At 37.4% G+C, this 18,508-nt stretch overlaps 1 protein-coding gene and 1 non-coding gene across 2 annotated transcripts; one reads left to right on the top strand and one right to left on the bottom strand.

Moving 5' to 3' along the window:
• Window positions 1-504: 504 nt before the first annotated feature.
• On the top strand, window positions 505-1,968 carry LOC112004414 (RING-H2 finger protein ATL63). Its single transcript, XM_024036662.2, has one exon. The coding sequence runs from the start codon at window positions 1,064-1,066 to the stop codon at window positions 1,859-1,861; it is 798 nt and encodes a 265-aa protein (XP_023892430.1). The 5' UTR covers window positions 505-1,063; the 3' UTR covers window positions 1,862-1,968.
• Window positions 1,969-10,757: 8,789 nt separating this feature from the next.
• Window positions 10,758-10,831, bottom strand: TRNAI-UAU (transfer RNA isoleucine (anticodon UAU)). Its single transcript has one exon. It is a non-coding gene; the product is annotated as a tRNA-Ile (tRNA).
• Between the last annotated feature and the right edge of the window lie 7,677 nt (window positions 10,832-18,508).

Genomic DNA, 18,508 nt, shown 5'->3' with positions numbered 1-18,508 from the left:
CTCACATGTATGGTACGTTGACACTGTATGGGTCAAGGGTTGGAGGTCACGAGCCTGTAACCTACATTAAAGTTTGATAATTTGCCTAAAACATGCATCAAAAAAAGGTGGAAGCTATTAAAAGATGTACAGATATTAGCAGCTGACTGTTTGTTGTAAGGTCAAAAGGAAGACAGTGTGTGGTCACTGGTTAGATTCACATGGGACCCCTGATACAATAGAGACACTCAACAATTTGTTGGCTTATGTGATTGACTCATCACTTATGTGATTATGACTGGTAGACATTATCTGTCCATATAGATCAAAGTTAGCAAATTACGAAATTGGTTATTATGAGTGGTGGACACTAATCACTATGTTCATATTGATCAAAGTTAACAAATTATGAAATTGGGTATTAGAATGGGTGCGTCCGAGGCCAAAGTATAGTCTCCTAATACAAGTAGATTGGTCCCCCTCACCCTACCAGAACCACACAAGAAGTACCAGAACCTTTTTTTTTTTTTTTTTTTTTTTTGGGAGAAAAAAAAATACCAGAACCTAATAAAAGAATAAACAAAAATGACCATATGTTAGGCCTTGGGATCCTACTAAACCCACTAATATAAACAAATATTTTAAAACAGCGCATGAATTCAATAACCCCACCCACCCTCATCTGCCGTCGCCTTCACGAGTCCTTCATTTCTGCGCATCTCTTTCTCTCTCCTCTTCTAAATGCATGAGTCTCATTACCTCCTTGAATGATGGGATTCTCTTTTGACTTCAATGTTCCTACACACAAATTCACATTACATGAAAGAGAAAAGAGCGAGCTATTGGGGGTGTTGCTAACTGTACACGCAAATGTGTAGTATAGTCCAGGGCACAATCCCCATATTTTAATCCCTTATAACAACGACTTTATTTTCACGTAAACGTTCTCTCAGTCTCATGCTAAATAAGAAGAAGAAGAAGCAGAAGATTCCATTGGTATTCTTATACTTTCTTATATCCCCAACCTCTGCATCACAAACACACACACACCCCCACCATTCTTTACTTACATTTACAAGTCACAATGTTGAGCCCTCCTGACTCTCCAAACCAAACCAACTCACTAAGTCGCGTCTTCAAGAGCATATTCTCTTACGACGGAAATGTCATGCTGGCGGCCGTAATATCTCTACTACTAGTAATTCTCTTGGTCTTGCTTCTCCATGTCTATGCAAAATGGTTCTTGGCTCAATCCCGGGACCGAAGACGACGACGCTCCTTGACCGTCTCGCATGTCCTCGGCCCCTCTCGGTTCCACCATTTCCACACATTCAACTTTGACACCTCTCTCTCCAACTCTTCAACAAAGGGTCTTGATGCATCGGTCATTGCTACAATTCCTTTGTTTGTGTACAAGTCGGGGGAGCATAAAAATGGGTTGGAATGTGTTATTTGTTTAAGCCCTTTCGAGGAAAATGATGTAGGGAGGGACTTGCCTAAGTGCCATCACGGTTTTCACGTGGAGTGCATTGATATGTGGTTGAGTTCACATGCGAATTGTCCTATTTGTAGAGCTTTAGTGGTGTCTGAGTCTGAGGCTAAGGTTTTGGAAGCACATCAAGATCATGGGAATTCAAGTGTGGGAGTTAGTTTGGAGAGGGTTGAATTGGGTTTGAGTGAGCATGGGGATTCTCATTCTACATTGGGGGATATTATAATTGATATTCCAAGTTGTGAGAATAATCGGACTGAGAATATTGGAGTGACGGGTGATTCTCTATCAGTATCTTCTCCATCTTCATCTTTGGGTTGTTCGTTGAAGAGGATGCTGAGCAGAAATAAATCAGAACGCAAGGTTTTCCCATCGTCTAATGCGAATTAATTGGGTGCTTGATTGAGAGAGAGAGAGATCATTGCCAATGTCAATAGCCAGTTCTAGTTGTATAGATTTCCTGGAAGTTATTATATTTTGTCAGACTTTTCTCTTTTGATGATGCTACCTTTGTGAAACTTTTCTTTCGGATAGTTCTAATAGTAAGATCTTATACTTGGGTTTATTTGTCACTAGTCCTCATTTGGTTAGTGCTAGTAGCCAATTTGGCGATTTAACGTCTGGTCACTCTTAATTCGTGATTCGTCATGGGATATTGGGGTTTTATCAATTTTGTGCACTAAAATTCGGTTTGGGCATAGTACACATTATGAGTAACATTAACTTTCATTTTCCAATAGAAATCCGTGATCATACTTTTTTATGTCTCAAATTTGAACAGATTCCGAATTTGCTCAAATTTGAACACATTCCAAATTTGCAATACAAATTGTGTCCTTCGAAGTAGGACCATCCCCTTTTGTTAGGTAGCAGTGGGAGAATGGGGAGCTGGGTATTGAACCAAAGATGACATTATCATTGAGCAATTACTTGAACCCCAAGAGTATTCTGCACACTTTTTTCTAAGAAAATTTTGTCAAGTTAATCACTCTTAAGGTATTTCCTAGCAAAGAAAAAAAATCACTATTACCTAGCAAAAAATAAAAAATCGGTCTATGCTATGGGATCTATTGTTAGTGACACGTATGCTGAATTTTGTGGTATGGGATCTATTATTGGGGTGAATCAGCCGGATCTTGAATCAGCTAGTTGGTCATCAACATAGGGACCCAATTAATTCTCCAGATGAGTTGAAAAAGAAAAAAGAAAAAAGATTTTGGTGTTGCGAAACATAAAAATAAAAATAATTGACATGTTTGCACCAATAAATTGGTAAGAGTTTGTATTTTACAGTGCCTATGAATTTGTATTGTGATAGTCGTGGACTGGACAGAAGGACAAAAGCAGTTGTACAGACTTCCATGATTTCTGGTCAATGTTTATGAACCTCGCAATTATGTGAGGAGAATGGTCAAATAACTACTGCAATGGTGGACGTGCTCAACATTTAATTGCAATCCTTGCCTGGATCTCTGCCTCATTCAATCAATATATGGTCCCCGTAAATATGTGGCTAGTGGCTACCGCTGAAAAAATATCTATATTTAAAAAATAAAAATAAAAAGAAACTGTGGCAGAAATACTTTGAATCCCCGTTGAATCTTCTAGTTTTATTGTGGTGGGATATGAAAGCACAAACTGAGGAAATGATGAAACTGCTGTTAGCAAATAGCAAATACCCAAATAAGGATTGGCTGCGGAAAATTGTTTCAGTACTGATTCTGAAAATCTTTAAAATGGTCGAGTTTAACATCAGCTTATGATGTGCACTTCTTTCATGAATAAGTGTAGTAACAATTTTTTTTCCACTTGATTGAGGTAGCATGTTATGAGTGATGGATAGTAGGAATAATGTAATAGGTTCATATGAAAGTGTTGTCCACTAGTCACCTCTTATTATCTTTAAAAGTTATAGAAGAAGTTTTGTGACCCATCACACAAGCTGAAGGAGACCAATTAGAAAAGTAATTTTTCACTTTCTCATGGGATAGATATCTTACAAGAAAGAAAGGAAGAAGCAGAAAGCGAAGAGTGTATGGAAAAAACTGCATATATGATCTATATATTTTCTGTATGTACAAAACATACACAAAGCCAATTGACTTAAAAGGGCCTTATTATGAGTAAGAGGATAATTGAGGACATCATAGGGACTTGCGTATAGATGCATTTGAGTATGTCAAATGCAGGTATGTTAAGTATAACAATTATATGCTAACATCCCCCCTTCAAATATCGCAAGTGGAGTTTGGAAACAAGATTCTGGTAAAGTTTTCAGCAAGTTGTTCATTTCCTCATCGAGACTGCCTTTAATTCCAAGTTGGAGACAAAGCTTAGGTATTAAGTGTAAAGTTGTGATTTCTAACTATGTTTTGTTGGCTTTAATTCCATATCAAATTTGATTGTATTCTGTCAATCTTTTCCCTGTATGTTTGTTGGATTTAATGTAAGGGTTGAGTGTGAGAGTTTGATGAAGAATTGTTAAGACAATGAAGTTCGCGACTTGCTCACGACTGACTTGCGAATGAATAACCTGCGAAAGGTCATGTGAGAAGCACATGTTGGAAACTGAACATTCTCTTGCCAAGCTGTATTTCGTGAGTCACTTTGCGAAACTCTCTACCAAGATGATTTTAAAGAGTGCTTTCCACATTTCATTATCTACACTATATAAGCCCACATTACTCATGAAATTGTAAGAAGACTTTCAGAGAAAAAACCCTAACAATACACTTGAGGGTGAGAGATTGTAAACCCATAATCATTTACACAATTTCTTTTAGTTTTCTTTTACTCCTACCTCTCCAATTACAAATTCTTGAGAGGTTTTTAGCCCAAACATTTACCTTACCCAATTTGAGAATTGAGAGAAGTTTTGGTGTGTGTGGAAAGCATTAGAAGAAACCATTGATTGACGGATGCAATTTGGAGCTAATTGTAGGATCTAGATAACTAATGAAGACAAGACTTGGTGAAGTCCATTAGGAGCTGAAACTTGAAGGGTTCAAGTAAATTGGGTAGATTAAGCTTGGAGGGTCTTTTTGATGTCCTTGTACTTCAACTTTATTCACTAGTGGATCATTTCAGCTTGTTAGGCCGCAAAGAGGTTTTTCACTGAGTACTTCGGTTTCCTCTTTGATAACATGTGTCGGTGTTATCTTGTGTTTACATCTTTATTCCCTTACTCTTTGTGCTTTATATTTATTTTTTATTGTTTATCTTTATGTACTAGAGAGTGGTTCCGGTTTATTGCGTTTCATTTACTATTGTTTCGTAGTTAGCTAAGTAGAGTAAAAACAATTTAGCCTTAAATTTAAAATTGGGGGTCTAAACAAGTTATAGTGTATTACACTCTTGAGCTTTTAGTAAATTTTTACTGGTTCTAATTTGAACTTACTATTAAAATTATTTTTTTGTTCACTAGTAACAACCTGCTACTTTGTATTTGTTATGAAAATGTTGTGGACATAGCATTTTTTGCAATTTTTTTGTTCAATATTCAACGAAATAAAATTTTGAAGAGATTGAATTTTATTTTTAATGGGCTCAAATTTTTATTTAGGGTGATCAAGGTTTTTCTTTTTTATTTTTATTTTTATTTTTATTTTTTAAAGTGTGGTCAATGACTCACATTAATTTAAAATTCAATTTTTTTAATTAAAGATATTTTAAAAAATATTTCGGGTTAGGGTGACCACCAGTAACACTTGGCATCATCCCTACAAATGAAGTGGTTGTCAATCTTATGTTTACTCTGCTAATAGAAGATGTTGTGTGCAATGTGGATAGAACTATGATTATCACAGAAGAGAGGAGTGCCGGTGGTTTGAAGAGCACCCATATAAATGAGAAGCAATTGAAGCCACAAAAGCTCATATATAGCATTAGCAAGGGCACAATACTAAAAAAGGTAAGAGGGAGGAGGTCTTACCTAAGTGAACCTTGAAGATCAAGGTCTAGTGGAGACTCAAACAGTTGTAATGTAGCTAGATTTAGGTTAGATGAGCCAGATGGAGGGACAACTGTTAAGCTATAATCGACATCAAGTTTAGAAACAAATTTATGGGTAAAGGGAAATGGAAGGATTAGCGAATATGGAAGCAAGGATGAGGGGGATTGAAAAAAGTGTGAGACACTAGAGAAGGTTTGATGGGTTCTAACAACAATATTCTACCATGAAAACAACGAAGGCTAGATTGAGGCTTAGGTTTTCATGTGAAGAGTAACAAAATATGCATATCAAGAAGTAGGAGTAATTTCAAACCCGATCATGAAGAAGTTCAAAAAGGGATTTGTTATAAGTGATAGGTTAAGGGAGACAGTTGATACTATGGACAGTAGTGAATGCGCATCACCCTATAATCGTTCAGGTATAGAGGAGGAGATAAGGAGGGTGCGGATGGTATCAAGGATGTGGTGGTGTTTCATTCGACACAATCATTTTGTTGTGAGGAGTAAGGATAGGACTAGCAAGGGACAAAGCCAATTTTGTCCAAAAAGAAGAGAAATGATTTGTCATTATACTCTTAAAACAGAATGAAAGATTAATAGTAGGGGGAAAATGTGTTCAAATCATTTTATGAAAAGTGGGATAAATATGCAAAAGTTAAGACCGATACTTTAAAAGATAGACCATCAAAAAATAATCATTAACAAAATTGACAAAGTAACAAGATTCCCTCTAAATGGGAATTGGGGTTGGACCATTAATATTAAAGTGTACAAGATCAAATGTTTTGGAGGAAATAGATTCACTTTCATCAAATGGTAAAAGAGTTTGTTTTCCAAGATGACAAGTGATATAACCAAAGTTTTGAAATTTAATTGAACTTAGACAACTCTGAGAAGACAATAACTAAAGGCAAGATAGAGACACATGACCTTACCTAAAACGGAATGCCATAAGTCTGAAGGGAGAGTGGTAGTAATGGTGGAGGATGACGGATGAGAGGGAACCTGCAAAAAAGAAAAGCTCAAACAGGTGTCTTACCTAACAACCTGTTTTAAGAAACAGGCCCATCCATGGACCCTGCATATCACAACCACGATTAGAAAAGTGTACCTCAAGACCAGGATCACATAGTTATCTAGTAGAGCGGAGATTGAGAGATAACTTCAAAACAAGGTATGTATCACGAATGGATAGTGCGAGTAAAGGAACAAAACCAAGGTGACTAATAGGCACGTATAAACCATTAGCAGTATATATAATAGGGTTGGAAGTTGAGGATAGTTTGTGAGAAAACAAATAGGTATTGCCGTATTGGATATCATGCGATTGCAACATGCAAAGAATAAACTAGGAAGAGTTACCCAAGGTGACTAAAAGGGTTGTGAAAGAACAAGATAAAACCTAGTGGATTAGGGTCTTAAAATCAACTGTAGTGAGCATAGTGTTAGGGGGACCACAATTTGACTCCATACAACCACTCTAAAAACAGGTATGTGTGGTGTGATGTCAAAAGTCATAAAAGATTTGAGTATGTTTTCCTCAGCACCAATTGGTTTTGAGATGGAATGGCATAACTCAAGGCTTGACAAATGGTATCAGAGTCAAGGTCAGAGGTTTGAGTCACAGTGTGTCATTGTGAGGGAGGGATTGTCGGGGGACCACAATTTGACTTCTTACAACTACTCTAAAAATAGGCCCGCGTGGTGTAATGTCGAAAGTCATAAAAAATTTGAGTGTATATTTCTTATTACCAACTAGTTTTGAGGTGAAATGTCACAGCTCATGGCTCGACACAAAGGAATTGAAGGAAGATAAATAGAATGATTGAGTGAAGAAGGATCAAAGGTACTAATAAAAGTAGCCTAGTTTTGGGGGGGGGGGGGGGGGGGGGGGAGGGGGTCTAGTTCCTCTACTGTCTTTTGTGATTGTAAAAAACAACATGACCAATGTAGTGAGTTCCAATTAACTAGACTGGTAAAGTATCTTGTCGTCAAAAGACTATTTTGGTGATTATTCATATTTCGTAATACCTTACAATATCTCTTGTTGCCAAAAGGCACTTGAGGAACTAGTCCCAAAACATCCCTTAATTATAAATTGTTATGAAAAAAAAAAATCTTTTTTGATCCCTATATATTTAGGTTCTAGTTATGTAAAGTCTCTTCTATTAAAAAAAAAATCACTTTTATAATACCTTATGAGTTGAAAGACATTGTTGGTATATCATTCATATTTTGTAATTCCTTTAGTTTGTTTTTACTAATGATTTTTTGAAATTATTTTTAAAAATATTTTCTTTAATGGAGTAGAATTGACAAATTGAACAATATACCAATATAGTGATTTCTTTTCCAAAACAAATTATAAGGTATTACAATACACACACAGCAATACAGTTTTTTCTTTTTCTTTTTTTTTTTTCTTTTCTTATGGGTGCCAATATAATCTTTCAACTTACAAGAGATTTGGCCAAAAATCTTTTAACTCAATAACATAATCTAATCTCTTTTATGGGAAGAGGAACATGGCTCAATCCCCCCACCACACACACCCCCCCCCCCCAAAATTGTTGTAACGATCCTATTATTTTCTAATAAAAAATAAAAAACCTTACAAGAAATACGTCAAGAGTCTCTTCCCCCATTATTGTAACTGTGGGAGAAGAAAGTTTGTCCCATACCAAACTTAGGCCAAGCACCATTAACCTTGGGCCCATCCTATGAATGAAAGTCTCGAGCTAAATCTACTCAGGCTATTGTTCTCTGCAACACCTAAGTAGACATCTTATATCCCCTCAGGAAGAGAAGTAGTGCCTTGGGAGAGTTCGCTAGTTGAGCACAAGATTTAGCATCAAGTTCAAGTAATGAGGAAATCGTGCCAGCAACAGAACAATGGGCCCCACCTTTGACATAGGATTAGACATGTTGGAACAGTAGCCTAGACTTAAAAGACCACCTAGTCACCGTGGGTAGAGGAACCCACATGCCAATGGGATATTCTCTCATCATTTCAAGTCCACTAACGAAAGGGTATAAAAAGTAAGGGAGTCGATTCCGTACCGTACCGTACCGGCAAGCAAACTGGTACATATAACTCCTATGTTTTGTACCGGAAAAAATACCGGCCGTACCAGCCATACCGGCTAATTTCAGGCAATACCAGCCGGTACCGGGGGGTACCGGCTGGTTTAGAAAAAAGTTTTTTTTTTTTTTGAAAGTTTTGTAATTTTTGAGTTTTTGTTAGGGCAGAATGGTAACTTATTTGCATTAACTTATTAGTATTATTTGTTTCTTAGTATGCAATGGTAACTTTTAAGCTTTCTATTTTTTATATTGTGTGTGTGTGTGTGTGTGTGTGTGTGTTTTTTTTTTTTTTCATTTTTCTTTTAATTGATACTAAAGTCTAAAACCATGAATAATTAGTTCTGAATTGAGGAAATGTTTTATGGTAAACTGTTATATTTATTATAATATATATATATACACACACTACATATATATATATATATATATTTATAGATATAAAAATAGCGGTAAACTCGAAATGGTACACCGGTTGACTGGTATCCGAAATACTCGTTGCCGGCCAAATCGGTACAGTCTTCGGTACAGTATTGACTCCCTTGATAAAAATGAGAAAAGGGTTCAGGTCCAAGGTTTAGAGCATCTTTTAGGGGAGAGAAACATGAGAGAAAGAGGGAGAAATCATCAATCATTATAGGGAAAGGTGATCTAGATTGGAACACTTAAAGGATACCTTGGCTGCCTGAGATCCTCCTCAAGTAACCATAATTTTAGCTATCAACCATCTTACAATGGGTTCTATTCACCAACCACCAACCAAACTTCTCTTTAGACCTCTCATTGTGGGCTATACCCTTACACAGTATACAAATTAATTGAGGGTCTAGGCCCAACGACTCAAAAAAAAGGTAAAATACTATTTTAATTCCTAAACTTTATCAAAAGTTTGTTTTTCATCCCTAAATTTTATGAAGTTCATTTTTTGTCCTTAAACTATTAAAAAGTTCATCTTTTGTCCTTAAACTATTGAAATTGTTTTATTCACGTCCTTAAACTTTACTAAAAGTTTGTTTTTCATCCCTAAACTATTAAAAAAATTTCAATTTTCAATCCCTATTTTTGTCTCGAAACTATTGAAAAAACTCTTTACAATGTTTAGGGATGAAAAAAGAACATTTTAAAGTTTAGGAACCAAAAACAAACTTTTTGTAAAATTTAGGAACTAAAATAGTATTTTACCCCAAAAAAAAAAAAAAAAAATTACAAGAGATAATCAGATAATGGTCCAAGAAACATGAGGGCTAAGGCCTGATCATGGCATTTTGAACAATGCTGCAAAAATTAGCACAAGAAGTCTTGAACTTTGACAAAAAGAAATTAGCACTATATGGTCTATTGTCTTTTTGGTCAAAAGTTGAGCACTATTCAACTCCTGAACTTCTTCTAATTGAATAACTTGACTGACACTAAAAAAAAAAAAGTATGAGTTCTTGGTTCTTTTCCTTGTTAGTTTTTAGGAGTATAATAGGGGGAAATTTGCGATTTAACATGATTTCTCGAAACATTTTCATTAGTAAGCATGATTTTGAAGCTATATTGTAAACTAGCATCTCGAGTTTGGTGACAAAATTCGAGGCTCTCAAAACTCAAGTTCTATTGCTGGCATGGAAGAGTTTAGTCTCATGGAACTCGAGTTAGAGAGACTCGAGTTCCATAGAAGCAGATTTGAAGAAGGATAAGGAGAAAAGGAGAAGAAGAAAAGAAGATCTGGATGAAAAAATGAAGAAGACTTGGAGAAGAAACCTAGATCTAAAGAAGAAAAAGAAGATCTGGAAATGGAAAACATAGGTGATGTAGAACACCAAAGAAAGAAGAAGAAGAAGATCTTGAGATGGAGTAGGTAGGAGATGGAAAATGTCAAAGAAGAAGAAACAGAGGATCCTAAGATTGAAGAAGAACGTGAACTGTGCAGGAACTTGAGTTCCACGTGGATTTTTTTTCCACATCATCTTACCATCACTTGCAACTTGAGTGTTAGAGACTTGAATTCTACATTGAACTTGAATTTTAGAATCTCAAGATGCTAATTTGCTAAATAGTTTTACAAACTTGACAACTAATTAAAATGTTTAAAAAATAATGCTAAATGCAAAAAAGAAAAAAAGAAGAAGGGTATGATGGATTCTCTGCTTTCTGAATCGGTCGAAATGCATTGGAGTCTGCCGCTTTGTTGGATTTGGGCTTGTTATGGTCCAGTCATAAGGCCTATTCTTAAAAGTGTAACAAAAAAGGACCCAAAGAAGCTGATAATTGGTCCCGGCGGGGCTCGAACCCGCGACCTTCGGCTCATAAGACCAACGCTCTAACCAACTGAGCTACGGGACCATGTTGACAACAATAAGTTTTGTTAATTAAATAATCAAAAGAAAACAATTGCCTTATCCGTATCAGTCAAAACGAATCAAACGATCGGACACTTTTAAAAAAAAATATTATTTTATGTACGTTGAACCCGCTACTAAATTGAAATCCTTCTAAGAAACATTTCAGTGTTGTCATGTGATTATCCAATTCTATCAGCAATATATATTTCCAGGTTATTTTCTGACCTGAATCTTATCAACCTCATTAATCATGACGAAACTCCTCTATTCTAATTTTTTGATAAATAACTATTCTGTGCTAGTTCATTAGCTCTTTAGAATAAATATATTTTCGTTAATTGCCAAATGCCTTGGTGAGGTTTTTTTTTGTCACGATTATTCCTTAAGAAAAAAAAAAAAAAATTGCTCACACTTGCAAGTGCACTCAAACTCTTTTCCCAATTTACTTAGACTTGTCCCTTCTCTTCATAATACCAGCTTATAAACCTATGCATATGTATGAATATATTTTAAAATATGCAATAAGATATATAATATAATTAGGAGCGGACGTTATAGGTTAAGTACTATTGATAGTCATTTTTATATTTTGTTATTTCTTTAAAAAATTTTGTAAGGATATTATTAGGTATAAAATGTAAATTGTCCATTTCTAAAAAAAAAAAAAAATATATATATAGTGAAGCACTTTTATTTATTTATTTTTTTTACAATTCATTTATTTTAGACTCTTTAGTTTTTGTACTTAATAACTCACTTGGATGAATATTTATGATGTGGTCTCACATTTGATTCTAAAATTAAGAGATAAAACTCTTTAAGAATAAATTATTTAGGATACATGACGCAAAATTGGAATTCTAATTTGGAATTCTAATTTGAGTTTCTCTCAGATTTACCTATTATTATATATATAGATTAGCTAATTTTAGGTGTGAGCCTTTGACTATGCAATTAACCCAAACATATTCACTTTTGACAAACGAAAGTATCCAAATCTTTTAGAATATCTGACTATTCATTCAAGTAAATGCAGTCTCCTTGCCCTACACACCCCAAGTTATTACATAGAAGAATCCCGTATAGGTGGCCTCAAGATATTTATAAGATATTTTGAATTCAGAATCTCATGAATATTATGAGGCCTTAGAAATCACTTAATACATTTTATAGCTTCCAAAAATATATACTAGATTTTCCTTATACGATAAATATGTGGCAATATATTAATGTCATGGTGAATAAAAAACTTCTAAGTAAAATATGTTAGGGATTAAACTTTGATTGTGGAATAAATATGGGTGGCAAAATCCGACACGACCCACGAATATGATACAAAATTAATAGGTTATGAGTTTAGACTTAATGGATTTGTGTCATATCTGGGTTGACATGATTAACCTATTTAATAAACGAGTCATGCTTGTGTCCAACCCAAGGAACTTATTTGACCCTTTTAATTAAATAGCATTTACCAATATACCCTTTAAAACCTAGGTATATAAACTTATTAGTTGTTGTGGTTTATTTTGTTTGAAATATTGTGGTTGATTATTTGTAATATTGAGATATGATTAATTTTGAATGATTATTTGTGATACAGTTATTCATTAGTTTTGAATTTTATATTAAAAAGATTTATTTGTTTGGTTTTTCATAGTTCAAATCAATTGAGTTAATACTAAAATTTGTATTGTTTTTCCTCGTTTTGCTAAGATCTGATAAACAGGTCGACACGACTGACCCTTTTAATAAATATGTCGTGAACTCTTCACAATATTTTCTTTTATAAAAGCTATTCTTTCTAATGGCCAAATTATAAAGTTCAAAAAATTATATATATATATATATATATATATGTGGGGCCAGAACATCAGGTAGCCTTGACCCATTCCAAGCCAGGCCTAAGGGCCCGCGCTGAGGATGCATGAGGGGTCCGAGGATGAAAGCGCAAGGACCGACCCCCGAGGAACATATCCGAGGATGGCCCTGTCCTCGGGCGTCCGAGACCTCGGAAGAACACAAGCACCACCCCATCAAAGGGGACTTCTTGCATGTCCGAGGTGGAGAGTGTCCAGTGCCACGCGTCAGCGATGGGAGCACGGCGAAGGAGCAAGGCTTAGGCGAGCTGTCACCTCTGCATTGAATGTCCTCAACTAACGTCTTGGCCGCATTAATGAAGACAGGACTCTTGAACAGTGCTGCCTTGGGTGTTGCAACCTACTGGAGGAATAGGGATGCGGCTGATGGGACAGGCTCTCAAGTGGTGGCCTGACTGATCGACAAATGGAGGGTTAGGATCAGTTTAAAGAGATATATAACGTAGGGAGTCTCTCCTGAAAGGGGGACGGAGAAAACAGCATTAAGAAGTTCTGTAATGACCCATGCCCTCTGAGCCTTTGTAATCAACCTTGAAAGAAATAATAAGAACATTAAGCTGCGGAAGACCAGTTCGAGGAGCATCATTGTGCATCCCAATCCATGCTTAAGTTGATAAATCCACATGCAACCATGTAGGGCAGTTGTACCCCTTACTAGGGCCTAGTTCTTGAGCCCACACTCTATAAATTCATTGAAGGGCAAGCTGGGCTTGGGTCCACTCTCTCAACTTGAAGAAGTGTCCCAAATCCAGTCCCTACAATATATATTTGTAGGGTCAGGATTTATGGCTCAAGCCCAAAAACAATAAAATTTGTAAAGCGTGGGTGATAAAGCTAGATTAACTATGGAGCTAACAACAATTGATTATGGCATGCAAGTATAAACCAGTGTAAAAGTATATGCAAAGACTAAGCGAGTTTGAATTCGAAGAGACTTCTGATTAATTGAATATAGGTTACAATTCTTAGGGTTCCAAATCCCCCTATTTTCTTCTAGGAATCCTTCTTCTTTATATAACATCCTCCCCTCTCATCTCCATCGTCCACTTGTTCTTTATTTAGGTTCCTACTTGAGTGCATGTCATGTCATGTATCTTCTCCAGCTTTTTGTGAGTGACGGTAGATGAGGTTACCCTGTTCAGGGGTCTTTTCCACATAAATGCGGCCAGAAAAGTTGTTGCAGTGCATTTAATACGGTAGTAGCAGCTTTTCCTTTAGATATTTTCTCATTCTTATCGTCTCCAGATATACTCAGAGCTTATCTTGATCAGTAGGAATGCTCGGAAGATCATTCTGACCTTCTGCACGTTCGATTGATCAATACTATTCGCGTCCAAGGAATAGAATCTCTTCGGACGGATGGCGATCTCTTCAGATTGTACCCATCTTTCTTTTCCAGGTATCCTTCTTCCAGATGGGCCTTTCCCTTACCACCTCATTCTCTTCGGATGCACAGTAATCCGCAAATGGGGCCCTAGGCCCACTACGTTAGATTAGGCCTTTCCTCCCACAATAGCCCCTCAAAATTTTAATTTTTCCCTCGCATCCAAGGAGAAAAAGTAAGATTTTGACCTGCCACGCAATGAAAAGAATGAAAAGTTTGAAAAGAGTACATAAATACCTAAGCTTGCATGTGCGTTGGCATAGATGTAAGCGCTTCATCATTGCTGCTGTCATTTCCATATTCCCAAAGCACTATATTAATTACTCCAGGTGGCGTTTTGTCTTTTGCATCCAACGGTGGGTCATTGATCCAACGGACAGGGTTGTTCTTCGGGATTTGGACGGGATGAACTACATCCTTTCACCTATCCCCGTATATAAGCCTTTAGAGGAGGTTATTTTTCTTTACATTACGCATCCTCAGAATACCCAGCAAACTCGTGCATTCAAAATCCTTTAAGCTTCTTCGATTTTCTGTCTTATTTCTTCCCAGAATTTACTAAAAGTCCACTTCGAGTTCAGAGATCATTCTCCACTCCCGTCTGTGTAAGTTTCGGACTCCTTAATCCCTTATTTTCTTCTCGGCTAGGATTTTCAACCTTTGAAACCCCCATTTCCTAGTTACTGCTTTAATTATTCCTTAAAAATGGGTAGATTCCAATACCTCGTCGATAGTCCTGCGTTGATAGAGGAATTTAAGCAGACTTATGGTATACCGCGGGTGGTAAATCTGAGGTATTGCTCTCCGGAGCGGATGCTAACGGACCGAAGAGAGGGGGAGGTCATAATCCCAATGATAGCCTTCATCGAAGGGGGAATGACCCTCCCAATGGGTTCCATCACCCTGAACTACCTTTACAACCATAGACTCTCTCCTGAGCAATGCGCGCCCAATACCTTTAGGATCTTAGGAGCCATCGATGCCTTGAACCTACAATTAGGGTTGACCTGGCGTGACTTGGTACATATGTACGAGTGTCATAGCCAAAAGGGGGCGGGATATTATCTTAAATCCCGATCCAACACCGTTAGACTTCTCTCCTGCCTTCCCAAGTCAAATAAAGGGATGAAAGACGACTATTTAATCGTTTTGGGCGCATGGCATGATGGTCTACACTGTCCGACCCAACCAGGAGAGCTAGGTGTGACTTCCTAGACTTAGGATCTCTAACAGTCGGCTTAGGATCTTCACTCTTCATAATCTGTTTTTTCTTTATGTCATCATCTTTCAGTTTTCTGACTAAGTTTTTTTTTTTTTTTTTTTTTTTTTTTTTTTTTTTTTTTTTTTTTTTTNTTCTCATTCTTATCGTCTCCAGATATACTCAGAGCTTATCTTGATCAGTAGGAATGCTCGGAAGATCATTCTGACCTTCTGCACGTTCGATTGATCAATACTATTCGCGTCCAAGGAATAGAATCTCTTCGGACGGATGGCGATCTCTTCAGATTGTACCCATCTTTCTTTTCCAGGTATCCTTCTTCCAGATGGGCCTTTCCCTTACCACCTCATTCTCTTCGGATGCACAGTAATCCGCAAATGGGGCCCTAGGCCCACTACGTTAGATTAGGCCTTTCCTCCCACAATAGCCCCTCAAAATTTTAATTTTTCCCTCGCATCCAAGGAGAAAAAGTAAGATTTTGACCTGCCACGCAATGAAAAGAATGAAAAGTTTGAAAAGAGTACATAAATACCTAAGCTTGCATGTGCGTTGGCATAGATGTAAGCGCTTCATCATTGCTGCTGTCATTTCCATATTCCCAAAGCACTATATTAATTACTCCAGGTGGCGTTTTGTCTTTTGCATCCAACGGTGGGTCATTGATCCAACGGACAGGGTTGTTCTTCGGATTTGGACGGGATGAACTACATCCTTTCACCTATCCCGAAGTCATACAGGCGCTTTAGCCAGTATGAACTCTTCATGTCCCTGAAGAGGGACCTGGCCATGGTAAGTGAGCTCATCTAACTCTTCAGTTGGCATGCTAATTTTCTGCTTGTTATATGCTAACATTTTTACTTCACTGTGCAGATTACCCAGCAAGTCTTCGTGGCTGAAGAATGGAACATAAAGGCCTATGTCGAAGCCCAAGCGGAGGCCCACTCTCGGTCCGAAGCAGAAAAAACTTTGGGCAACTTAAAAGAGGAGTTCACTCAAATCTCCGAGCAGCTCAAAGAGGTAACCCAGGAAAGGAATAGCCTCAGTGCTGGCTTCCAAAACGCTGAGAGCCAAGTCGAAGCCCAACGCAAGCTGCTAAATGAGACTCAGACCAATTTGGCCTCTGAGAAAGCGCTTGTGAAGGAACTTCGCGCCGAACTCCAAAAGGCCAGGGAGACTGCCAAGCTGGCTCAGAGGAATGTTCAGCTGGCCAAGAAGGTAACCGAGGCTGAAAAGAAGGCGACATACTAGCTAGGAGTGGATGTGACTAAGAAAGGTTTAATGGAGCAGTTCGCCTCGGTCAGCCGAGATTACTGCGACATAACCTTGGGCAAAGCACTGGATGCCGTCGGGTGCTTGCTGACTCGGAATTGAGGTTGCCTGGGAGTATATACTACGATCCTGACATCCGAGAGTTCCCAGAGTCTGATCCTCCTCCTCCAACACAACTCCTAGAGGCTTCGGAGCAATCCTTGGTCAGCCAAATTCCTCCAACCACGCTTGAGGTCTCCAAGAAGTCTGGTCAGCCAGGTGATCAAAGCAAACCAGCTGAACCATCCAAGGACAAGGGTGAGAACTTGGAAAAAGAGAAGACTTCTTCAGAGCCCAAGGACCAGGCCTCAACAGCTGCTGTTACTCGGACGAGCTAGGCTGCCGACCCTGTGGTCCCTCAAACAAAGATTAAATACTTAGGGTTTTTCTTTCGTACCATTATTTTTTTTATATGTTCTTGTGTTTTTTTTTTTTTTTTTTCCTTAAAGGGATTTTAAACTATCCTCTTTTGGTCAATGAAATGGTTTCTTTTTTACTTTTAGTGTATATCATATGACTTACTCTTGCTACAAATAACTGTATTTTATAATTATGGTATTGTAGATAAACATAATCACCCTATCATGCTGGTAATATACATAACTAAAATTGGTTCCGGAAAGAACAGTCTGCATAAAAACTACTACTAAGTAATGAATGCAACAAGTATTATAAAAGTTTGACAGATCTTTTCGCACATACACAAAGAAGGCTAGCATAGGTTAGAGTCGATTTTAAATACATTTGAGAATGTTAGGCAAGACTCATTCCAGAGTTAAACTTCACTAGTAATAACAACACAGAAGTGCTAACTAACTCCAAATCATCTGGTCCGAGGACTATAGGCATGCTTGGACTTAAGCTTAAACACTGAGAGAACCGTTAAGGAATGTTAACTAACCCAAATCATCTAGTCCGAGGACTACAAACATGATTGGATTTAAGTTTAAACACTTAGAGAACCGTTAAGGAGTGTTAACTAATCCCAAATCATCTGGTCCAAGGACTACAGGCATGATTTGATTTAAGTTTAAACACTTAGAGAACCGTTAAAGAGTGTTAACTAACCAAAATTATCTGGTCTAAGGACTACAGACATGATTGGATTTAAATTTAAACACTTAGAGAACTGTTAAGGAGTGTTAACTAATCCCAAATCATCTGTTCTGAGGACTACAGGCATGATTGAATTTAAGTTTAAACACTTAGAGAACCGTTAATGAGTGTTAACTAACCCAAATCATCTGGTCCGAGGACTACAGGCATGATTGGATTTAAGTTTAAACACTTAGAGAACCGTTAAGGACGACAAATTATCATAGTGACTAAAGAAATGATTCGATTAACAATAGTACCTTTGAGGTTATTTACATTCCAAGGGCACGGTATTACATGACTATCTAAGGCCTCCAGGAAATATGCCCTAATGCCAGCCCCTGAAGTGATACGATATGACCCTTCCTAATTTGGTCTTAGCTTCCCCCAGGTTGGATTTTTCGCAGTGCCCACAACTTTCTTGAGCACCAAATCACCAGGTTCTAGGGGCCTTAACTTTACGTTGGCATCATAGCCTTGCCTGAGCTTCTGCTGGTAATGTGCCAATCGAATCATTGCATTTTCTCTCCTTTCTTCGATCAAATCCAAACTCCTTTCTAAAAGTTCATCATTGCTGGTCGGACTACACGAACTGGTTTTCAGAGTTGGGAACCCAGTTTCTAGATGAATGACGGCTTCAGCCCTATAAGTCATCAAAAAAAGGGTTTCTCTAGTAGATCTGCGAGGCGTAGTTCTGTAAGCCCAAAGTACGTGTGGCAACTCTTCCACCCAGTTGCCCTTTGCATCATCTAATCTCTTCTTCAATCCATTAAGTATGACTTTGTTAACTGC

Source organism: Quercus suber, unplaced genomic scaffold, assembly GCF_002906115.3.
Source record: "Quercus suber isolate HL8 unplaced genomic scaffold, Cork oak 2.0 scaffold_110, whole genome shotgun sequence".
Taxonomy (NCBI): Eukaryota; Viridiplantae; Streptophyta; class Magnoliopsida; order Fagales; family Fagaceae; genus Quercus; species Quercus suber.
The sequence above is the reverse complement of the archived record's forward strand: the minus strand, read 5'-3'. Positions and strand labels throughout refer to the sequence as shown.

Coding starts and splice junctions, on each gene's coding strand:
- LOC112004414 (XM_024036662.2), top strand. CDS start 1,064: ATGTTGAGCCCTCCTGACTCTCCAAACCAAACCAACTCACTAAGTCGC.